General features: G+C 35.9%; 1 protein-coding gene across 1 annotated transcript in view; it reads right to left on the bottom strand.

Moving 5' to 3' along the window:
- LOC107661145 (low-density lipoprotein receptor-related protein 1B-like) overlaps nucleotides 1-26,017 on the bottom strand; it is a 349,019-nt gene that overhangs the window by 99,908 nt on the left and 223,094 nt on the right. Inside the window, exons 26-35 of the mRNA XM_016450614.1 lie at nucleotides 22,856-23,020; nucleotides 22,254-22,498; nucleotides 14,630-14,761; nucleotides 14,278-14,505; nucleotides 13,530-13,704; nucleotides 13,274-13,368; nucleotides 11,928-12,077; nucleotides 4,231-4,371; nucleotides 2,005-2,130; nucleotides 1,366-1,497 (exon numbers count right to left, since the gene is read on the bottom strand). Coding sequence (XP_016306100.1) covers nucleotides 1,366-1,497; nucleotides 2,005-2,130; nucleotides 4,231-4,371; nucleotides 11,928-12,077; nucleotides 13,274-13,368; nucleotides 13,530-13,704; nucleotides 14,278-14,505; nucleotides 14,630-14,761; nucleotides 22,254-22,498; nucleotides 22,856-23,020 — 1,589 coding nt within the window. The remainder of the gene's footprint in view (nucleotides 1-1,365; nucleotides 1,498-2,004; nucleotides 2,131-4,230; nucleotides 4,372-11,927; nucleotides 12,078-13,273; nucleotides 13,369-13,529; nucleotides 13,705-14,277; nucleotides 14,506-14,629; nucleotides 14,762-22,253; nucleotides 22,499-22,855; nucleotides 23,021-26,017) is intronic.

Raw genomic sequence — 26,017 nt, 5'->3', positions numbered from 1 at the left:
ATAATAATAATAATAATAATAATAATTATTATTATTATTATCATTATTAATATTATTAGTATTAATGAACATGGTACACAATATTATAATATTAAAACCTATTTTAAAATATAATATAAATATAATAAGACTTGTTTTTTCATTGAATGACAGCCCTTATTTGTAAGGACCCATTATTATTATTATTATTATTATGAAACATAGTAGTAGTTGTAGTAGTAGTGCTATTTTACGTTACCATATTGCTAATTTAAATAACTAACTAAATACATAAAAACATGACAAAAGATGATAATTTTAACATGACAAAATAAATAGCAAATAGTTATACAATGCAATAATAATTTTAATATTGTAAATTGAATGCAATAATTTTATTATTGTAAATTAATATAGATTTATAACTTTCTTTTAGCTATTATCTAATTTAACACAATAATAATACACAAATATAAAAAAAAATCTATATTAATATACAGTTTAATTGATTGACAGCCCTAATTATTATTAGTATTAGTGCTATTTACTTTACCATTTTGTTCATTTTAATAACAATCAAATAAATAAATAAATAAATACATACATACATGCATACCTTGCACCATCTGCATAGCATACTTTTCGTTACACCAGCAAACTGAATGGAAAGCTATATGCACTATTTTCAGCACAGTGTTTGTTGGTTGTTTGTTTATGGGAGAAGGAAAGGTCAGGTCACATTTCAGTGGCTACAGTAGGTCTGTACTACTGCATGCATATGTGTTTGCATGTTTATGGAAATGTCTCATATTATTGACTGTTAGAATGCTAATTTGGTACCATCACATGTGGACTGCCCCCTTGACGCTCACTTCATTTATGCCACTTGTCACCACAAAATGCTCCCCTGAAACAGGCTGAATAATCTTGCATCAGACCGCTGTCAAATTAACCTCATTCACAGAATGAATAATGCATAGTATGACAACAACCCCTCAATGCCATCAGCATGGTGATGTCGGCTCTACTTCCATTTGCTAGATTATCTACTATACTGCTTTCTGTCTTTTATGGTTGTAGCTATAACAGATATAAGGAGAACATTTATCTGAGTTACTGTTTGGGCCTACTTGTTTAACTCATCTTAGCTGTTTATCTCTTCTACATGCGATATGCAGTGTTGTTAAGTCCCTTCTGAGCTGGTAAGAGACTGTGTAGCTAATATGAGACTGTACAGCAAACAACATTTTAAAAAATAATGCAGAGAAAGCAATACATGCCTTATCTTTGTTGTGCACACAGAGAGGATTCAGAGAGTAGTTCTATACACTAGTGAAGAGAGTGGAAGATAGTAGGATTGAGTCATGGGAAGTGCCATGTTTGTACCTGCATGAAAGTCCACGCCAACAGCAAACAAGGTGCCGCTGATGGGCATCAGGGTCTCGGCGTGGTCACTGGGATCCAAAGAGATTCCACGTATCCCCTCATGAAAAGAGTACATCAGAAAAGAACTCAGGCCTGTGATAGACAACAGCAAGCGAAAGATGTTAGATGGAGGTCAAACAAACCTCATACAGTTTTCTTTGGGCACAAAACAAAACAAGTAGCTAAACGAAAGATAACATGAATTAAGGCCTGCTCACACCAAGGACGATGACTATAAAGATAACGATAAAGATATAGTTCTAAAAATCGTTCTCAGTATTAAAGAATAGCAAAGTCCACACCACAGCTATCTTGATAAAGGCACAGAGAAAAGATGTCGTTGGAATCACTTTCAGAACGTTTTTTTTTTCCAGCTGATGAATGATAAAAACAGTGACACCCAATCAGAATCAATCCTGCTATCATGAGCTTGAGAATTTAAAGCGGCAGACAAGCGTGTGCTTAGAATAAACAGACTAATAACTAATATACAGTAACTAATATAGTTATCGTTCTTGATGTGAACGGGCCTGTTAGAAGTGAAGAAAAAATGTGACATCCCTGTAAAACATAAGGACACAGGCCATGACAATAGCCTACCTTCACAGGAGAGACGGTCACTGCGCAGGTTGTAGCCAATGGTGCAGGCACATGTGCGTGTGTTTTCAGATGTGGGCAGACAGAGCTGCGAGCAACCACCGTTATTCAACTGACAGGCATTCCTACCTGAGAGAGACCACAATGAAAGAAGAAAACATGATGATGAATGAAAAATCAGTCTTGAGGAAAAACTGCTGACTTTGGGCTTCTCCATCTCTAATGCTTATACATTGCTGCAATATAATATTCCAAACAGTTCTAAAAACATATGTAGAGTATGTAATTTCAGATTTACTAGTGCAGCCAAATTAAACTGTAAAAAGAATGACTGTTTTCACACATTTCCTGAACCCCTCTAGCATCCCATTGTTTATTGTTTGACCCATTTATACCGTATGAGAAAATATGAAGGCTTCTAAAATTAAAGATGAAAATTTCATATGAAAATTAATTTTCATATGGAAATATGAAGGCTGCATTCATTTGATCAAAAATACAGTAAATACAGTAATATTGTGAAATATTATTACAATGTAAAATAATTATAGAATATTTTAAAAAATGTATTTATCATTTAATCATATTTATAATTTATACAAACCTTCAATATCATTAAAAACAAGAATGAAACCATAATAATATCAAATTTGATATGTTAACATATTAAATTGAAGTAAAAAAAATGAAACTCAGTAAACAAAACTGCAATGGAATTGATTAAATTGAAACACATTTTCAGTTTATGTAATATATCTATTTCTTTTTGGTACATATATATTCCTCTATATCAAATACTTAAAGTTCTTACAGTTCACATCTACTGTCTCTTGTGTGTTTGCATTTACTAGGCATTTTGTCTAATTGGATTATGCTTTCAGCTATCATCAAATGTATTCTGAGTTCTGTTTAACTTATTTCATTATGTTTAAATCCATTCCACAACATTCTGCAGATTTCACCCCCAAATTAGCACTTAAAATTCTAAAAATGTTTGCAGATTCTATACAAGCCTGCTTATGAGCCATACAAGCAAAGCTGAAGCAGTGGACTAATTTGAGACAGTTTCTGAGATATGTCATTTACGCTTTTATTTGAAAGCAATTCATTAACAGGTTCGGCCACAATGGAATGGTCGTAAATTTGGAATATCTCTCCTCATTTGATGAAAGGTTTTAGTGTTGCTGTCAAGTCAAGATGACTTGACATTCTTCCTGGAAGTCTAACTCTCGTCTTAATTGTATAACTGAAAGTGAAGGGGAGGGAAACTGCACCACTGTATTAGCACAAGCTCTCAGGGAAAGCTCAGCTTGCACATCTACGACAGTAATAAGACAGCTCCACATTATGAATAGAGAGGCTAATTGCTGTTGGAGAAATTTGGTGGCTGGATAGATTTGCATTTGAGCCCGTTTAATGGTCATTCCTTATTCAAGTCGACAGTTTAGTGGGATCTACAGCAATGCCGTTAATGGATCTGCCATTAGTGTGAATTATTTGCAGAATAACTCACAAAATGGAAAACCAATATCTGAATATATATTTGCTTACACTCAGGGAAGATTAGCCTGTGATATTATGAAAAGAAAAAAAAAATGAAGATACAAAACAGAAAAGAGTTGACTTAGAGCTAGCAATACAAGTAAATTAAACAACACAGTATAATGCTTAAAATTTATGGTCTTGTTTATTTTAGCACATTTATTTTTATAAGCTACTTTAAGACTCTACAAAATCAAAATCAGTTTTGTGGCTTTTAGTCCATGCCTATTAACTTTAAAGCTAATTTATTTGCTTGTGTAGTCCTAAACAAGGAAAACTGAGCAAAATTATTTTGAATAAGATTTTTGTCCAATCAAATGCTCTCGAGAAAAAATTTTTACAGTACTATCAAGTAGCTAAATCATGGTACGTGACAGTGTTATTTTAGTATAATTGAGATTGTATATTTTGTTGTGTGTGTTTTTTAGTATGTCTATATAGTTTTTTTTTCCTTATTCATTTTTAATTTGAGTTTTATTTAATGTAGTACGTCAGAAGAAAGACATTTTGAAATGGTGCAATTACAAGTTTTTTTTTTTTTTTGGTATATTATTTGTTTGTCCTTCCTGATATAGCTTCCTGTTCTTTTGGAAAACATGTCAACATTGGAAAGAAATCCCACAGCTCTAAAAATATGTTAAACTTCAGTCTTCTTTTTCAAGCAACCTTGACTGTATCACAACGCACCTTTCTGACCATCTCTGTCATACACCTTCATGTGTACCACTCCGCTGGTCTTATTGCGTAGCACTGCCGGGTTACGTCCATCCCGTTTGGCGACCGTTCCCAGTTGAGCCAGATCCTCATCGGCCCACCACAGCTTGCCACCTGGAAAAACAGATGAATTATTCATTTCCCAAAGTCACAGAACCAGCAGGTCTGACTGCCACTGGAAGCACATTCCATTATCATTTGTTTGTCCCTTTTATATCACATGCATAAAATCCGGTGGAGTGCTGTGCTTTTTTCAGTGCTAAAACTATGCTACGCTTCAGTGTACGGGTGGGCAAGGGAGGTGGTTGGAGCGAGTGAGCGAGAAAAGTAAAGAGATAGGACTTGAGCATTATGCATGTTCCCTTCCCAGTGTGAGTCAATGAGGCAGAGCTCAGGGCAGCCTGGCTACATGCCCTGGCTGAAGACAAGGACTCTTCATTCACAAAGCCATCAGAGTGCATCTATTCCCACAGCGGCACTGCAGCTAGCAAGCCCCTCGTGTTGTTTCCGCTCTGTAAGGCTGAGTGTGCCACAAAGGGCCTCAGCGATTGTCCTTGGCTCTGAGCCTAGACCATATCTGTCTGCTGCAGGAATACAGGAGAGTCGGAGACAGTCGTAGCTGTGCGACCGTAAAATGAAACACATATTTGTATTTGTTAAAGTACAGAGGGATTGAATGAACCGTATGGCATTGAATGAAAGGGATGAAAGAAATTAATCAACAAAATCACTTTAATCACAGTTGCAGCCAAAATACCACATATTGCTATGTGATTGCTACAATAAAAACTGTAGTCACTTTGGATTAGCACCTTAAAAATAAAATGACAAAGATTTTAAAAGCTTTTTTTCTTTTTCTTTTTCTTTGTCTTTTTTTTTTTTTTTTTTACTGTTGATGGACATTCCAACAAGTTATTAAGATTTTACACTATTAATAATAATTGTAGTAACTATAGTATTTTAATGGAAATATTTTATTATTATATTATTGCGTTTTAGTTCATGTTAGTGATGCGTTTCAGATGGATTTTCGCGGAGACAGAGAAGACAGAGAATGCACCCTGAATGTTTTCTTTATTTTACAAAAGCACACAGTTTTGTTGTTACTGTGAGTTTACACAAATAAAAGTAGACAATTAACAGTTTTGAATGATATATAACACTTATTTGTGTGACCAAAATCAACAGAGTATTTTTAGTATCTTTTGCACTGATCTTAAAAAAAGTGAGCTGGTCGCCGGCGCGACCGTCGAGCCCAGGGAGTTAAGGTATACAAAAAGGAAAAAAAGGAAAGGGGAAAAAAAGGAATATATATATATATATATATATAAATAAATCCCGAAAGCATTGTGGTTTTCCACAGGAAAATAAATAAATAAATAGAAACTTAATAAAAAATTAAAAAAATAAAAAATAAAAAATAAAAAAAAACACAGCCCTGCTAATAATAAGAAATACTTCTCAAACACCAAATTAGAATATCAGAATGATTTCTGAAGGATCATGTGACACTGAAGACTGAAGTAATGACTCCTGAAAATTGCCATCTCAGGAGTAAATTGCATTTTAAAAATATATTAAAATGTAAAACAGTTATTTTAAATGATAATAATATTTCACAATATTTTTAACTTATGTTTGACCTAATAAATGCAGAACACTTAAACAAACATTAAAACCTTACCAACACCAAACTTGTGAACAATATATATTATGCAGTAATGCATTTGTACACCTATAACTTGTTCCTTAAAATGCTGTCTCTGTAGGCAGCACACTAGGTTTTAGAACAGAGCAACTATCTACTGCATGCTTAAATTCTTTCACATGTACACTTAACGAGTACAAGCACAAATATTTCTCAACAGGACATTCCTACTCCATAAACCAGAAACAAATACTAGTGTAATGTAGGTCACAGTGAGCCTCCAAGAAGATATTTGCTTTTTGTAGTGAGGACAGCTGTGTATAAATGACATCCTACCCTGAGCAGTGAGAAGCGTATTTGACATTCAAAGATTGCTTGCATAGGTCATCACTGCAGTCAATATTAATCTTTACCTGTCCAGGGTGAGAGACATCAATGATTGCTTCTGGGTGTAATGTCCACTTAATTTGTTTGATCACAGACCAGCACAGGTCTTGAAGTGACACACAGCCCCCTAAACAGCAGCTTACACTTCCTTGAGTGGTCACATCCCATTAAAGATTGTACCAGGAGAAGGTGGTGAGATTGCATCCTGTCAGTAAAATGGCTTTCATTTCTTCAGTCATCATGCTCTTCAATTACTGCTTCACGGTCTAATAACAGATGTGACTTTGATGCAAAGCGGCCATTGGATTTTTTTTTCCTAATAATGATGCTGCATCTTTCAACCAGCCGCCGCTCCTATCGATCCCCTGATCATCTGTCTCTGCTGAGTATATTTTCCCTGCACACCTCTCTATAATGATAAGGCCTGTCCCTCGACACATACTACAGGGTGCTTGATTTTACCGTGCCAGGTGGCTGAAATCGTAAACCATTTCCCTTAATGCAAGACCAAAGTAAATTTACAGGGACATCAACTGATAGCATGTTATACAGGTTAACCTTGGCAAATGCCCTAATTTATGTTGCTTTTGCTGGGATGGAGATAGTGACGATAGAAACCGAAGATCTTTTGCAGTTTGTATCAAACATTGACCAGCTACCACCCCAGATGCATCACACAGAAATCATACGGCCTAATGGAATTTAGTTGGTTTCATTCAAGTTCAAAACATGGATAAGGAAAGTTGTCATTTTGGCCATTTCAAAGTATTTAGGTCTACCTGTAATTTTAAAGAGATAAGCAAATAATTATAATCTGGGCAAAAAAATAATTATATAAAAAGTGTATGTATGTGGCTATCACATACATCTTTGAAAAACTTCAGGTTTTTGACAACACAACCCTGCGTCATATTTGCTGAATGAAATCCAATACTTGTTTCTTACTAATTTTGCGGTGCTGATTCCAAAAATAGCGCCTGTTTCACACTTGTATCATCCCTTAATCGCCAGAAAAACTGCCACATAGAGATGACTCCTTTGAGCCAGATTACAACTATTTGTTCAATTCTCAGCTGGTTTTCTCATGTATGAATGATTCTGAATATATTATTTTATGCTTAATCCAGGGTTCAAGGTAAGAATTATGGCCAGTGCTTACATCTGCTACATCTGTTGGTGTTTTACTACATTCAAGTAGCATAAGAAAATTACAGATTTTGTTAAAATAAGTAAATAAATAAATAAACAAAAGAATATAATAAAATACAATCAAATAAAATAAGCTTGTGTTTACGTAAAGTTCCATGAAATTTAATGGAGTATTTAAACATTTTCCATTCCTTTGCAGATTGTAAGTTACATTATACATTCTAAATACTTATTTTTGTCATTACATCTGAAACTTTTGACAATTGACTGCTTTTGTTATTGTGATAAGTGTATTAAAGCAGATATAATTGTATACATATAATTGTAAAACTTTTTTTTGTGGAAAAAAATGTATGTGATACAATTTTTTTATTAATGTTTTTAAACTTGGCATAATCAAATTAAGCAATGTTAGGCCTAAACTATTATATAAGTATTATTGCAAAGAAATCATGCATATGTGGTAAAATAAATAATATACTAATGACAACAGCAACAATAATAGATCTTTAAGCATGCCATTTTCAAACAGTTGAAGACCTGACAGGAAAGGGAAGCAGCCAAGAAGTGTCCAGCACACATGGCACTGTTTAAAAAGCATCCCAGAAACTACCTCATGAAGTTGGTTGAGTAAATAAAAACAGTTTGCAGAGCTGCAATCTAAACAATGGGTGGCGACATTTTTGGTCGCTATTTAATTTGTTGTGCCATTTCGTAGTTTTGATGACTTATTTTAAATTGTGCAAAATAGTATAAATAAAGCCTTAGAAAGTCTGCCTAAACTTTTAACACATATGTGTTGAAGGGACATATTCCAAAATGTTCCTCTATGTTGAATCGGACTCTTTGTTCTCTGATGACATTCTCATGCTGCATAATAATATATACCATTCTTTTAGATCTCTGTGGGTAACCTGCATGGCAATGTGCCGTATGCATTATAAAAACAAAGACTGCCTGTATTGGAAAGAAAAGCAGCGTTCTGTTTGCTTGGAAGGGATAGCTGTCTTATCATAAAGACTATACCTGCAAACCCCAGTCTGCTTTACTTATCACAAAGATAACATCAATCACACTGAGATTCTTTCATCTCCTCGCCTTGTTTCCTTTCATATTCACATTGAGGTTGTGATTACTTTATATTGTATACCTTATAATCAACTCCATATGCATGGTATGGTAAATATGCTGCACATTTGCAAGTCATAAAGAGAAGGAAAATATCTTATATTATTGTTTGACTAGTTCATATTCAGCAAGGAAGAGGGAAACATGGAATTCGAAGTGAAAGTCCACTCACCGCCCACTTATACACCAACTCAAGGGTCTGCAAGATCATTTGCCCTCCTGCATGCATATGTAATCGGCCCCTGGCCATTCAGGCTCTGAGATGGTCTTTCATTTATAAAGGTGTGATACAGCTTGAAAAATCGGTAGAATTGATCCATAAGGCTGGTGGCATGTCGCATATTTATATGTATGTATGTATGTGGGTGTACATATATACACAAATACACAGTATATATCTACCATTTAAAAGTTTGGGATCAATAAGATTATTTATTTATTATTATTTTTATGTATTTATTTATTTTTTAATATAAATGAATACTTCTATTGAGCAAAAATGCACTGATCAAAAGTAACAGTAAAGATATTACATTGTTACAAAAACAAATCTATTTCAAATAAATGCTGTTCTTTTAAAGTTTATTTTCATCAAAGAATTATTGGGGGGGGGCATATTCTACAAAAACATTAAGCAGCACAACGGTTTTCAATATTGATCAAAATAAATGTTTCTTGAGCACCACATATTATATATTACAAATATTTCTGAAGGATCATGTGATACTTAAGACTGGAGTAGAGGCAGCTGAAATATTAAAATATATTAAAATAGTTATTTAAATTGTAATACTATTAAGCAAGATTACTGTTTTTTTTTTTGTATTTTTGATCAATTAAATGTAGTCTTGTGAGCTTAAGAGACTTTCAAAAATGTATAAAAAAAAATACAAACCCCAAACTTATGAATGGTAGTGTATTCACATTTAATACATTTTTCCATATTTATTTATATGTATATTTATTTATTTACAGTATGGATTTAATCTGCATTTAATTCTGAAAGAGAAGATATAGGCACTAATGTTTGCATTTGTTATCCATCTTCACATGTTAAGAAAATCTGAAATTTGATGTAGTAGAAAAACTTCTAAAATAATCAACCAGCTACTGAATTTCTGTATTGAATTGTTGAACTTGGAAGTACGTCATATCCTATTGTAGCCTTCCAAGAGGCACAGGAAGTCTCAACACAAGAAATCACAAACAAAAAAAAAACATCTGCACCAAAAACTGACAGTTTGTCATACTATAAATGAGAAACATAACTGTCCACAAAAGCAGAGCCATAGGTTTTTGCAGAAGTAACGGAAAGCATTTCCTCTATGGAACAAAGGCCTATTAATTATGATAGATAGCACCTACTGAATGCATCATTTTGCTGTTTTGCTGTACCGTGCTACTTCTTTGAAAGTAACCCATTAGTCTTTGTGGCAGCCTGCATTCTGCTCCCAATTTAATAATGACTCAAACTTTGTTTAATTAAACAAGTCTGTTACCACTTCTTACAAATTGCATTTGTTTTTCAGCTCATCATAGCTGCTCTAAAATAGAACGTGACTATAGAGGTTTTCCAAAGATTAATACCTTTGTAGCATGCAGACAGTGTAATCAGTTAAAACTGGGGTTTAGGGAAATAAATACATGCTAATGAATAATTTGGGGGCATAAGTTTCTACCCACGAAGACAGGCAGAGAGTAATGTGAGAAAACATGTCAGATGCAATCCAAAACAAAGGAGTGTAATACATTCAGGCAAAACCCAAGACAGAGAAAGGAGATTTGTCTAATACAAAAAAAGTGAAAGTGCACAATTACAGGCTTTGCTGCATTTACTACTTTCCTTTGCTTTAGGGTGAAAAAAAAAGTTATGCAACTCTTGCCGCTTCTGACGCTGCCAGTATGAGTGAATTCTCTATAATCCCTAGAATTACAGCTTTTGGGCAATGGTTAGAGCTGTAATTTGAGTCATACAGTAGGTCTAAAGTGTGTGATTAAACATTGCGTCAAATCAAACGGATATCTTCCAAAACAGCCTTTATTATCTTGGTCTATATAAAGCTAAATCAATCAAACTTCACCACTTCTTCAACACTGAGATGAATGTTTACGATCCTCAGGGAACCAAAATTTGCTCTTTATTCTCATACCATGATGTGTTTCCTAGGGCTAAACAGAAATTTTTAAATCTATTTTGACAAAATGTCTTGAGTTGTCAGTCTTTTCCCTTATGAAGCAATGTAGCTGTAGACTCGCAGCACCAGGCTTGACTATCGACATAAAGTCTGTGGCCAATATGTAAAGTGACTAATCACAGTTTTGTATTAACCAGATATTTAGGAATGGTAAAATCAAACATTGGCCCAAAATCACACATTGGTTAAGCAATCTCTGTGAACAAAACAGAAATAACTGGAAATGTGTGTTGACTTTCTGATCAGATTTTTTTTCTTTTAATGTATGAAATAAGTACAGATACAAAATAAACAGGAAAAAGGGCAATATTCAGTTCTGATTATGGTTATCTAGAGGGATGTCCTGATCGGGTTTTTTGTGCCCCGATCCGTTCTGAGTCATTGAATATTGAGTATCTGCCGATACCGTGTCCCGAACCGATGCTTGTATATTCCCAGTGTTTGATGCACAATTCGAGTACAGTAAAGATTTTAAAATCAATACAATGTTTACAGAGTTGTGCAGAGAGTAAAAGTAATATACAGTATATGTGAGTGCATACATATATAAGATACACTCTCTCAATGTATATATTTGCACATACTGTATAAAGACATTGGTAGAATATAGGACAACTGATGTAAACTTCTTGTATTTTAAATATATAATAAGCAGAATAATTGCTACATAAAGGGAAAAGTGGAGATATGGTTAGAAAGCATGAAGCTCACTGTGTCAGAATGCCAGTCTGTAAGTCAAATCCGAAGCAAGATGCAACCCATAGCAGCGCATTATGGCAATGACGTCTCAGACAACAATAAATGATTGAGTGATCGTTACAAAAGTGCGCATCAAATACATTAAACGCGGAAGCTCAAATGTGTGACACACTAGAACAGACCTTACTGGTTCTCGAGCGTCACACACGCACATTTCTTCTTCTTTTGGTTTTAATGGCGGCTGAACACTAGCATTTGAGCGTCTTCTTTTCCTTTTAATGGCAGTTGGCAAATCTACTACAAATCTACTAATTTACACATTTCTTTACCACTTTTTATTTTCACTTATTTTCATAGGTTTATGTTTTGGTTTATGTTGTCACAGCAACAAAAGTACAGTAATTTAATAAAGAATTCACAATGAATTGAATATTGAAGAGAGAATTAGACGCTCTATCACTTACCCATGACTGCTAGAGCCGTGGCTTTAGTTAAGTCCCTCTTCATGCTTTCAATGACCTCAAAACCACTACCGTCCAGATTGCACCTGTTGATAGTACCATTAGCAGAACTGATCCAATACATCTTCCCAGCTGGAAAGTCAATCGAAAGTCCTGAGGGAAAACAAGAATCAGTTAGAAACTGTTGTTTGGATTGCTGGTATGGAATCCTGTTTGATCATTACTTCAAAACATACCTTACATATCCTATAACTATCAATGTACAGTATCTGAGTGTGAGATGGTTCTTTATAGCTCGAAATATAGTTGCGGCCTCTTTGTGACACTCTAAATCACTTCACTAAAATCCATCTCTGTCTAAAACCTGTTTCAAAAGTGGAAATGGTGGGAGTTTGACAGAGTGGTAAAACTGATTGTGACAAGTGAAGGATATTTCAATTGAGCGTCAGGACAGCTCTGACTGAGAGGGGCTTGTGCATGATAGACTCCCAACAACAAGAACAGAAATTTAACTCTCAAGACATCTTCTCCAAGACTGCCGTTAAAACTACAGAAGCATTGTGCTTGGCTTATCAATGAATGTACAGGTACAGGGGTATACAAAGTACAGAGGAAATATATTTAGGCTTGAGGATGGGAATTGTGTAGATGTTTTACTCAAAAAAAAGTCCAAAGCACAAAGCTTGTGTTAAAAAGTAAACTTTTTTTTATTAGCTTTAGAAATAGACTGATGAAATCAAAAGGCCAGGGAGATTTTTCCATTAAAGTAACTTTTATGCATACATTTTGTAAAGCAACCTGTTAAATAGCATATATGAAACTTGTGCCCTGGAAATTGTTTAAATTCAGCAGCAGTTTATAGAGACTCCAGATCAATTTCACGATGGTAATATTTTAAATGAATTCATTACAGCTATTGCTTAACTGTAGGTCAATGTTGGGGTGACTAATCAGAGGTCTCTTCACAAGGACAAATGACCATAGTTGTTTACAATATAGACTGAAATGGATTTTGCTGGCTATTTTAAATAAAAGTTATGCAAAATAATTTTTAAAACGTATAATTTTTCTTTATAAGTGGAAATAAGACATGATGGCATGCAAAATATGTTCTTTGTTCTTTAAACGTCTAAAGAAAATGGTATGTTATAAAACGTATGATTTTCTCCTCGTAAATCGAATTAAATAAGAGTACAAGTATTCTATTTCAATTAAAAAACTCATTTCTAAAAAATAAGACTTAAGTATATCAATGTAGTACAATTCCTCTTGTACTTAAAACCCCCGAGAGAGAAATTAGACATACAGTAATAGTGAAATGTTTGCAGATAGCCTGAAATCAGACATACCAACTGGTTCTCTCTGATTTTGATGAAGAACCTTCCTGTTGCTTCCATCCATACTGGCTACATTTATTGTATTTCCATCAGTCCAGTAGATTTTTCTAGACCATGAAACAAAGTAAATTTCAGGAGAACCATTTGAATCATGAGATCAATTCTCATGGTTTGTATCTAAGATTGACATGACAAAATAAATAAATACAAAGAGCAAACACAAATCTTACTTAATCATACATGCAATCTGTCCATGTGGGCAGCTTACCCTTTGGCTGGGTGAACAGTCAGACACTTTGGTTTGTCAATCCCATAGATGACTGAGGTTTTTAGAGATCCGTCTAGTCGGGCAACATTGATCTGCGTCTCCTCGTTCTCAGAGCTCAGCCAATACATGTTCCTTGAGAGCCAATCTACTGCCAGCCCACGGCAGTTTTGAATATCTGCACGTACCAGACAGCCATTAACACAGAGGTGCACATCACAACAAACCTCATGGGCGACTGCAACACTTCTGTGCATGTTGTAATAAAATGTCTTGTGTGCATTGACACATGGTCGGCATGCTGATCAGTTTGAGAAGAAATACACCATGCTTTCTAACAGCACTTAAGAAAATCTACTTCAGTCTTCATGTCGCATTTCTCTTGCTTTTCTTAATGCAGTTCGGAGAAGCAATCCCTGCAGAACTTCACAAACAAGCTCTCCTATCATGTAAGATATTATTTATGTTCTGTACACTGCTTCAACTGTCATTTTTTAATGCAGGCCGCCTGTGAACACAGTCTTCTCGTAATTGAACAAACAATTTAAGACTGAGTGTCAGCAAAATAAAACAGTATTTCAGCTCAAACTTACAATGTGGCAGCAGAGAAAAAAAAATCGCAACAAAACTTATTAACAGCACAAAATGTAATAACTGTCACTTAGGTGGTGTTTATTGAGAAAAATCTTACACCACACAGAATGTGAAAAAAGAAACAAGAAAAACACTTCGACTCGGACTCTCGACTCACCTCCAGAAATAACAGTTTGAAGGCCTGGTCCATTGATAAAGGCACGTTTTATTGTTTGAGTCTTAACGTCCGCCCAGTATATCCTTTCCTCAAGAGCGTCATAATCCACAACAGTGACATCATCAATGTCAGGAACCGTCAAAGCAGTCATGACGTTCATATACGGATTATCGATATCCACTCCACGGATCTCAGATCGTCTCACATACAACATGAACTTCTTCAGGGCTAATGTGCGTGCCAAAACAAAACATATATAAGTCAATACTTTGTCTAGAAAGCTCAAACCGATCCATACTTTTGTGTGCATGTTTTGTTTGTTGTGTGGGATGTCGCAGAGCTGCATACTCACCCACACAAGAGCGGTTGTTGAGGGAAAGCTTCATGAGATGAGGACATGAACAAGATGCTGTGCGGTTGTAATCAATGAGACAAAGATGGGAGCAAGGGCCTCTTCCATCGTTATCCTCGCACGGGTTTGAGGCTGAAAAACCCAGGGTGACACGCATTTAAACCAGGGAAATAAAACACACCAAGGTGAAAATCAATATCACATACTATGAATGGTTTAAGGAAAGCAGCTTTTAAAAGGAGCCAGGAAGAACAGCTGTGAAACAACGAAACAAACAAACAAACAAACAAATAAAATTACTGTACAGTGAAACTGAGAGAATAAGAGTGAGAGTTTAGATGTCTGCATTTAACGAGGGCAACATAAAAATGGGTGCAAAATAAAAGTGCAATACCACCAAGAAAACATTCATCTTAACTTCAGGATAAAGGGAAGAGCTGAGGTTGAATGAACAGTGCTGACAACTCATGTTTTCTGCCCACAGTGATCCTCTTGAAACCACAGCACATTTAGACCTTTTGTACGACTCTTTGTAGAGAGACAGCTATATTTCAACAGAAGGTAATGTTGAGCAGACAGATAATGGCCTAAAGGCCACTGGTGCGAATAGTCAATTAACCATCAGCTCTTTCTCAGATTGCTCTGATGGTAAAGATCTTCCTTTAAAATACCTACTCAAAAGGGCAGCTGAGATGAGGATGAGCAAGATTGCTGTCATCATATAGTATCATCATTTTGTTTGTGATAGACTGTAATCTTTAAAAAAAAAAACTGTAAATGTCTTCACTGTCACTTTTGATAAATTGAATGTATCCTTGCTGAAGAAAAATATTAATATATTTAAAAACACACATAAAAAAAATAAAACAAATCTTACTGACCCAAACATTTGAACAGTAGTGTACACTATTTGACATATTTTCAGATCATCATCATGTTTTCAGAACATCTCCAGGACGCTGCGCTCCATATGACTAGTAAGCCAATTCTCAAATAACTGCTATGATGGCTTTTGTTCTACCCGCTTAAATGATAGAAGTACTTATGCTGTCCAATTAATTAAGACTGTATCTGTTCCCCAAACAGGAAGGTCAAAATACAAATTTAATGCAGGATCTAGAAAAAATCTGATCGTGATTAAACCAGAAAAATGTAAAATAAATGAACATAAACAATTTTTAAAGTTTGGGCTCATAAACATTAGATCACTCACACCCAAAGTATTGTAAATGAAATGATCACAGATAATAGTTTTGATGTACTCTGCTTGACTGAAACCTGGCTAAAACCAATATATATTGTTCTAAATGAGTGTTATGTCCTCTACAGATGCAATCAACACGAGGAAGTACACTAACTCAGATGATGCTCTTTTTAATAAACATATGCAACAGCACAACCAACCATACACTTCTTCTCACACTTCTTCCCCCTCTTACTTCTACCCCACAGCGACACCTAGTGTCAACAATATAACATATTCCCCTTTTACTCAAGAACATTTTTTCCTTTAGCAATTCCTTTAGAAATTCACAACTGAACGCATTAATATGTAACACGACTTCCAAACTCAATTCTTATGCACAACATGTGTTCAATTCGTACGGGACCCGACAAAAATGGAACAAATTATGCGTATGCGTAATGAAAGCAGTTAAATCTCTACTATCTGGGTGCAACACGACCTGATGGTATGCGCTTTGAAGATCTATGGTCGAGAATAAGGTAGCCCCATTAAGTAGTGAGAGCAACTCTCCATATGTGGCAATGGGTAACTGTCGGTCACGATAGCTTTATTGGGCTCTCTAAGATCGACACAAAAATGGATACCACCCGTTTTCTTTTGCGTGACAACGATCGGGGAAACCCAGGGAGAAGCGTCATTTTTTTCAATTACCCTTCTTTGAGAAGGTGATCCAACTCTTTGGAAACAGCAGAGCGCACAGACAGAGGTAAGTGCCACAGTTTTTGACGGACCGGAGCAACATTTCTGAAGAGCTTAACTTTATGGATGAACCCTTTTGCGCAACCCAGTGCGTTCAAAGGTGCGGCTGGTTCTGAAAGACACATTACAGCAGCAGAGGGACTCTCGGATTCAGTAGTAGGGAGGGGTGGAAGCAAACGTTGACCCTCGAAGTGCAGGCTTAGTCCTTTTACTAGATACATGCTCAGCAATGCAGTGTCTGAGTCAACTATGAAGAGTTTGGCGGCGCATGTAACAGTATCTCCAGACACAGTGGCGGGTAAGCACCCCAAAACAGGGATCAGTGCACGTGAGTATGTGACCAGGCGAGCAGTAGGTGTCTGAAGAGGCACAGAATTAACGCTGGCCTCATATATCGCCTTTGGCAGAATGGAGACGGATGAGCCGGTATCCACCATCAGCTCAACCTCTACAGTAGTATCAGAAGCTGTTATGGAAACAGGTCATGCTTGGCTTGGTCATGCATGTAAAGAACGGTATACTCCGGCAGGTGAATCTCGTGCACTGAACGTGTGTCAGTCGATCGACACACACAGGCAAAATGTCCCGTCTTCTGGCAGTTTTTACATTTTGCACGGATAGCAGGGCAGTTTTGTGCATTGGCCAAATGTTTATCAGACCCACAGCGGTAGCATGTGCGGGAAGACGATGTTGACGGTAAATGGCCAGAGGATGAAGGCTTAGAGGGTTTGCGTGATGCGTTATGCCGCCTCCGACCTGCATCATCACATGACCGGGACTATACAGCTTGCACAGATATGGCCTGGTTGCCTGCGATACTCTTTCCGTGTTCAAAGAGCCTCGATCGGAGTAGCGATTGTAATTGCTTTTGACAAGGACAAATCAGTTTCAAGCAACAGTCTCTCCCGTATGCGGTGACTTGCAACATGTTCGATTAACTGATCCCTGATCATGTCATCTGTATTAGCGCCAATCTCGCATTTGGAAACCAAGTCTCTTAAAGCTGCAACGTAATATAGAACCGATTCACTGGGTGCTTGAGTACGTTTGCGAAATGCGTTTCTCTTCACTACAACGTTGATTTTAGGATTAAAGTGTGGCAGTAATGCAGCAATCACTGAGTCTAGTGTGTCACCTGTGTCAGGGAGAGTGTAGAAAATTCGTTGCCCCTCAGTTCCAAGACAGTGAAGTAGAAGAGCCCTTTTCCTTGCCTCGGGCCACTCATCACCGGATGCATTAATCACTAGTAGATAGTTGCAGAACATTTTCTCCCATGTTATAAATGGTATGGCTGGCTCCCCTGGGCATGGGAGTAAGGGGCTTGGAAATGGAGCATTTACTGTAGACATCCTTTGTCAATTCTGTGCGCAGGCGTTCAGCATCCTCATCGCCAATTTTGTTATGTCCTCTACAGATGCAATCAACACGAGGAAGTACGTTGTAACTCAGATGATGCTCTTTTTAATAAACAGATGCAACAGCACAACCAACCATACACTTCTTCTCACACTTCTTCCCCCTCTTACTTCTACCACACAGCAACACCTAGTGTCAACAATATAACAATGAGTCTACTCCAGCAAGCTACTGTTATAAGCATGAGCTCCGTCAGACTGGTCATGGCGGATGTGTTGCAACAATATATAGTGATATTCTCAATGTTACTCAGAAGACAGGATACAGGTTTAACTCATTCGAAATACTAATGCTTAATGTTACACTGTCAGATATGCAAAAGAAATCTATCGTATCTCTGACTTTATGAATTTCTTCACTGATAAAACAGATAACATCAGAAATACAATAGCAAATGTAGATTCTACAGCGTCTAATACTTCAGCTTCATTCATCGCACCCAAAGATAAACTGCAGTGCTTTACAACTATAGGACAGGAAGAGCTAAATAAACTTATCACTGCATCTAAACCAACAACATGCCTGTTAGATCCTGTACCAACTAAATTACTGAAAGAGTTGTTACCTGTAGCAAAAGAACCGCTTCTCAATATTATTAACTCATCGTTATCTTTAGGTCACGTCCCAAAACCATTCAAGCTGGCGGTTATTAAGCCTCTTATTAAGAAACCACAACTAGATCCTAGTGAACTGGCAAATTACAGACCCATTTCAAATCTTCCGTTTGTCTACAATTTTAGAAAAAGTTGTTTCTGCTCAATTGTGCTCCTTCCTGCAAAAAATTATCTCTATATGAATACTAGACTCACCGACAGTGGGTTACAACATCAATACACGACGAGAGACAATGGCAACATGGTGGCTACTTATATCAAACAAGAGGATCACAAGACAAGAACAAACCAATGGGAAACAAGACACATGACTAAGACAACCAATCAGAACATGACACAATGAACAAGAGAACCAATGGCATGAATACATGAGGGCAAGGGAAGCATGACACAAACAGGGAGCATGACTAAACTACAAAATAAAAGACATGAAAACATGAACAAGAAACAAAACCCCAAACCCCACATTACAGCCATTTTCTTCTGCCATTACACAAGACTACCGCCTGTTGTCAAATGACTTTAACCCTTCAACAAACCCAGAGCAACTACTTGCAATTAACTCCACAAGCAGTTGCATCTTGTAAATAATTGATCCAGTGGGAGTTTGGATATTGGCCCATTATTTCTTTGCGATGCTGAACCAATTTCACTTATGTAGCAAGCATATTTTTGCAAGTGAGAATAACAAATAATTTCAAGTGACTAAATTATAGGCTAGAATCCCATAGAATTAATTATGCATTCCGCTGGTCTGCGGGGGAAAAATGGCTGTTTGAATAAATACTGTATAAACAGTGCGAGTGCACTTGACTCATGATAGAAACACTTGATTTAGATGTACTGATTTTTCATAGTCACAAATCAGCCACAGATTTCATAAATCTCCACATCAATCTGACTTTACCTTAACATTACTATATGTAAAGTGGGTGCGGAGTATAATTTGTATTTTCACTGCTTCAGCTTTGTCCGAATAGGGAAGGATACACCCCGTCTGCAAACTCCAATAATAATTTTGAAGTGGTTTGCCTGTCAGCAATGTGCTGGAAAAGTGCTTACAACACTGCAGGCCACACAGGCACTAAATATGGGAGCCCTCCAAACTGGTGTCGATCTCTTGAAACTCAACCATCAGTCCTTTTACCACACATAATGCATTTTCAACGTGCTGGGTAATGGCTGTAGCCTTAGCCCCCATTAGGCTAGTTAGCGTAGCCCCTTGTCACTCCCTACGGACACTCCAAGGTCTGCCACTCTTCTGCCAGAACCGTAGGGGCCAAACTTAAACACAATTGCCATGGACTGTAAGGGGCCAGAGCCCAGATTTTGGACACCTTTAATAGCCAGACCTTCCCATGGGCTCTTTAAAATTGGATTAGCCATACTTATTGGCTTCTTTGGCAATGCTGCATAATTTGTTGACACTTATCGGTGTAAAACAGTCACCCGGCTGCCGGTGCTGTGGCAGAAGACATGAGCTGTTTTGGCAGGGCTCCCTATAGTTTTGGGCTGGTTGAAATGATGCAAATCAAATTTTTTCGGCTGATGAACACTTGCAGAAGGATACATTTCTGGACACCTGGCACACTTGACAATTACAATAACTTCTGTTAACATGTTTTACAAATCAAAAATTGAATATTTTATAAACCAGAGATGAGTAAGAGTAAAAATAGCTCATGTAAGAGTTGTCATAATTACAGAAAAGTGTTATATTTTAAAATGTAATGTACTCATGTGCCAACCCTCAGACAACATACAAAACTACCAAATTTTGCTATAAGTTTGATCGCAATATACAGTATAATCATTGCTGTTAATGGTGTTCACCGCCTGTTTGATTACATGACATTAACTAACTGCTTGATTTTTACTGTACATTTCTACCATATGGACATCAACTTGAGAGAGAGTCACCACTGATAAGCTATTACTAAATATAATGTAGAAACTTTAATTTTTGTGAAAAATATGATACTTTTTTCATTCTGTAAGGAATAAATATTGTGAAAAAACAACAACAGTGATCATTTAAAAATTACATATAAATTAATTTAAAATTATTTAATATGTCCTAGCTGAAGAAATGCATACATTTCTTGAATAATAATAATAATAACAATGAATAAAATAAAATTTAACTAACCCTGTAGTGTACATGTTTTTTTTCCCTCAGAACATGTAAATTAGTACAGTGTTATAATTGCAACAACCTCTAATAATATCCTTTCAAATAACAAAATTCAACTTTTATAAATTTAGAAATGAGTAAACCTAAAGGAACATAGATCATGTAAGCATTAAATCATAATAACAGACAATTTATCATCTGTGAAAAAAAAAAAAAAAAATACATCTGAACGAACAAAAGTCAAATAAAGTATTCAAAAAGACAATTATAATTTTTTTTAAAATCATAATCTCTGTGTCTATTAATAAGAAAATGCCAATAAAAGTAATCTCTGTATGTTTTTTTTTCCTTTAAAGACTGAGGTGGCTACTGTCTGTTTAACAGAAGATAATCTGCTGCCATTGCTGGCTACAAAGCCCTGTGTGACACTGTACCGTGAAACAATTAAAATTAATTTGGGTTGAGGAAGGAGCACATCTTGAGTCCATGTCAGGCCTGCTTATGCTCTGCATGACCCCCTTTTTCAATTATTCAGCTGCTCTCAAACAGAGCCGTTTGGGCTTCCAGATTGGCAGAAGAAATGAATGATCAGCGGGATTCGGCTCAAATGAATCCTCGCCCCACGGAGCATGCAGGAAGATTTCTCTCTGTCTCCCAGACTAAAACCGAACATAGGCGGATCATGTTTTTTGTTTTTCAATAACGTGCAACTATGCACGTTAGGTCAACGTGAAAACTGCTAAGCTTGCTGTGTGTGGTTTGCATGCAGAATGAGCTCATGGAGTACAAACGCTAACAGGAAACAGAAATGTCAAATAAGAGGTTTAAACACTCTAACAGAACATTTGGATAATCAGCATCAGTAAGGGTGAGATTTTTCAGTAAAGATCTTCTCTCCGGATTTCATGCCTAGACAGACACCTCCAGCAATTATATTCAAGAAAACTGTGATGCTTGTTATACATATTATAAACAGAAGTTGTTGTCACTATAGCAACAAGGCTGTGTTAGTCTAGTTAGTTCAAGCAAAACACTCAGCATCATACTTGTGTATGACTATTTATTCTTTGATTTTAAGTGATTTTATCATTCTATTTCATGACACTGCTGTCCACAGCACAGTACTTTTTTACGTGTTTATTAAATACACAATCATCTAAAATGATTGTATTTACTGAATTTTTATTATTTAAATAATTATAATTTAAATAACTCAGGAACAACCACAGCATGTGAAACCCTGTTTTAAGGCATCACAGACATTCTTTCGATGAGAACATATCATTGTATGTATCCTTCACAGAGAAGGCAATTCACATTGACAGTTTTGGTGAAAAATAAGCCCAAAATGGTGGACAAACATAGATTATAAAACCTTGCATATTCAAAAATCTTAAACCACTTCAATAAATAAATAACTATTTTATTTTGTTGATATTAAATCAGTAAAACTGGTTTAAAGTAATTATGTTGAATTATATGGAATTTACAGCATTTAGATAATTACAGACCCACCTTGAGGTTGTCGGCTAGGATGGTATATCTCCAGATCAAACGGCTGGGCGCTTGTCTTTTGGATGACGGTTACATTGTGGCCTGTCCATTTATTCGCTCTGGCTAAAGTGTTGGTCCTCCAGTCTGTCCAGTACACACCACCTCCAAAGAGAGACACAGCGAACGGGTGTGACAAGTACTCGTGGCCCCTGAGGATCTCGATGACCCCCGTGCCATCATACAGGGCTGAATAAATTGCATCTGAGCTGAAGGGAAAAAGAGAAACATGAGGTGTGAACGGCACTCTATGCCCATATCAAAACGATGTTATAGTGATGACAACTTCCTGAGGGAAATACTGAAGAGTCAAGCACTGAAAGTACAGCATAAGAATAAATCTATCATAATTTCATTTATTCCTTTTGGTTTAAATGTATTAAGTATTATGGTTGTTTTATAGAATGTTTGAGTTTTTACATATATACAAAAAAAAAATCATTAAAAAAAAAATATTTGTACCTAAAAAAAAAGCATTTATGCAAAAACACCTAGACTTAAAGTCAGCGTTTCTTGTAAATTGAACCAAAATGTAATTCTTCATTTGCATTTTTATTTTCCCCTACCGAGCATCTGTCCACACTATTCTCCTTTCCTGATGGTCTAGCGTGAGTCCATTAGGCCAGGCTCCAAACTCCATGTCCTTGTACACAACATGTCTTCCACTTCCACTCATTGACGTTGCCTCAATCCGAGGAAAAGTGGCATCCCAGTCAGTCCAGAATAGCATGCTACATACAGATTAAAATGATTAGAAACTATTCATCTTACCATATAAGCACATCAGTGTGAACATTTCAAGTCAAAATAATATTCTTCCAAATAAAATACCAATAAACACATCTACAACACACTCTAAAATATTTATTTTACCATCATTTTCACTATTTACTCATGATTGAACTATTAACAGATCTCTGTAGTTGCTTTAAAACAATATGTATTGTGACAAGTGCTATACAAATAAACATGGGAAGTATATAGCGCAGGGAGCTGACTCAGAATAAAGTTACCTGCTAGAATAGAATTCATTTTCAATGAGCGATGCCATTGGTCATAGAACTTAAGAGTGGGCACAAACCTGTGAAACTGATGCATTTGAGCAATAAAGGAGTGTGTGTATGAGAGCTGTGTCTGCAGGGCTGCATCCTATGCTGCCCTAGAGAACAATGCCACTTTACATCATAAAAAAAAACTTTTTTTATGTAAAATAGTATATTAATCTCAAACTATTATTTTTATATGCATACTGTTAGGTTCACTGGAAACTGTCTGCCAGTGAAGTCAATGTCAAACATGAGTGTTAATTTTTAACTGATGTCACAGTTCTCCGGGGTGGCATGAAAACAAAGGGCACATTCTAATGTGGGTATTATGGGGATTATAAAATGCTAAATACTTGCATCAAGCTCATATGCTAATGAAGTATGTGATCATGTTCCTGCATCAGGCATCAAACACTATTAAATTGTCAGCCAAACGTTTGAGGCGCATGGAAGGTAAGCATACAAATAGGCTTCACATGAATTTTGCTACAAGGATGTAGCCTTCTTTTCAGAAGGCCAATTAATTGGCCAGTGGCGTACAGTTATTAAACCAGGCTTTCAATGAATAAAAGAGTTGCTAATTACAAAGACAGCTAATCCTTTCAAAACTACAAAACATTTTCAACACACCTCTCTATGACACAGCTGTATGGGGCATTTCAGAGTAACTACGTAATGAATTTGGTGCTTTTTAATATGTGCCACGCTGCTGAGTGTGAAATCAATCTTTGAATATTTTCCCTAATTATTATTTCAGCTTTCAGTGAAATAATTTACAGTGTGCCATCCAACTGAACTTCAATATGAGCTCTAGTTGGACTGCGGAGATACCATATTTCTCCTCTATGGGTTGCTCACAGGGTTTGGCAAAAATGTTTCAGCTGCATAAAACAGGCAAACATAAGCCACAATTAGGGCTACAACAGCAAATCAATAAAAATCTATAAGAACTGATAATGAAAATAATTTAATTATATATTATTTGTGCCTGTGTGCTGTTGCATGGTAAACTGCCGTCAATAGCATGTACTATAATGATAAATACATTTGGGGAAAAAAACAAAACAAAAACAAAGCAAGACGTTTTAAGAACTTGCTCTGTCGGGTGCTTTGACAGATGTGAGGATAAAGTTTTTTCTTCAGAATTTACATTTTACTGTTATACATTTAAATGTAAATGCTGCAAATTAAAATTTTGCTAAATAGACTGTACTTAGATAATACAGCGAGTTACCGTTAAACTTTGATACAAAAATAGAGAAAATATGTGTATCAGCACCTCATTTTTAATAAAATTTATTTATATAATATTATATAAAAAATTAAGTTACACATTTAAAATTAATTTCATTTTTATAGCCCTCAATTGGCAAGATGTGGAACATTTTCACATCTTCATTTGTGGGTCACACTTGGTACCTTTGCGGTCAAAAGTGACCAAAGCTTTGTAATGTAACTTTTTTTCCCCTAGGAAAATCAATCTAATATATTTTTGTTCAATATATATATTTTTAAATTATTATTTAGAATTTGGTGAGATTTTATGATACTGTGCAATATTTATACAATTTTTATGAGCTATATTTTTCTATTACATTTTTCCCCCGTATTTTTTTAGTATTTCCCATTCATTTCCTATATCGTCCATTTTTGACAGTGAAGGTACCAAGTGTTACTTTTTATTTTTCAACTCTTTAACATATCTGAATCATGTCCATGATTTTTTTGTGAGTTCATATAGCTAATGCGACAAAATCACCAAGTGTCGTCTCATTCCGATGAAGCAAAAAATTTAAAATTTAAAAATTTACATTTTTTTGGTCAAAAGTGACCGAAGAGGCCCAGAGGGTTAATAAATTATTAAAAATAATGTAAAAAAAAAGAAAGACATCTAAATCTAAGAAATATTTGGCATACTAATCATCAAAACATAACAAAATAGGTTATATTTTTACATTTTATTTTTATAGCCTTCAATTGGCAACATGTGGAATTAAATGTTCAATAACTCTGTAATTAAGTAATTAAAATAAATGTAATTAATGTAATAAAAATCAAAGAAGTAATTGTCATATTATTTGATTACAAATCATCTATCAAATCCATCAGTTCTGGTGTACCTCAAGGTTCTGTTTTGGGCCCCTCTCCTCTTTACCATTTATATGCTACCAATTGGACAAATAATCAAGCGCTATGGGTTTAACACCCAAAAATGAAAATTTGATGTTTATCTGCTTACCCCCAGGGCATCCAAGATGTAGGTGACATTGTTTCTTCAGTAGAACACATTTGATGATTTTTAAGTCCAACCGTTGCAGTCTATCAGTCGTATAATGCATGGCAATGGTAACAAAATCTATGAGAGTAAAAAAAACATGCACAGACAAATCCAAATTAAACCCTGTGGCTCGTGACGACACATTGATGTCCTAAGACACGAAACGATCGGTTTGTGCCAGAAACCGAACAGTATTTATATCATTTTTTACCTCTAATACACCACTATGTTCAACTGTCTTTGTTCGCGCGCACGGCTTCCGGTGCGTGAGGTGTGTACGCGCTCTGGCGTACTTTGTGAACAGTGTGCGTTGTTGAATTTATGATCTGGAGTTATTTCATTTGCAACTACCTGCCCGCTCCTCAGGCCTGTCCCAAGAGGCATCAGGATAATTGGTTATTGAC

Source organism: Sinocyclocheilus anshuiensis, unplaced genomic scaffold (genome assembly GCF_001515605.1).
Source record: "Sinocyclocheilus anshuiensis isolate Anshui unplaced genomic scaffold, SAMN03320099.WGS_v1.1 scaffold2056, whole genome shotgun sequence".
NCBI lineage: Eukaryota > Metazoa > Chordata > Actinopteri > Cypriniformes > Cyprinidae > Sinocyclocheilus > Sinocyclocheilus anshuiensis.
Note: the sequence above shows the minus strand (reverse complement) of the source record. Positions and strands in the feature narration are given on the sequence as shown.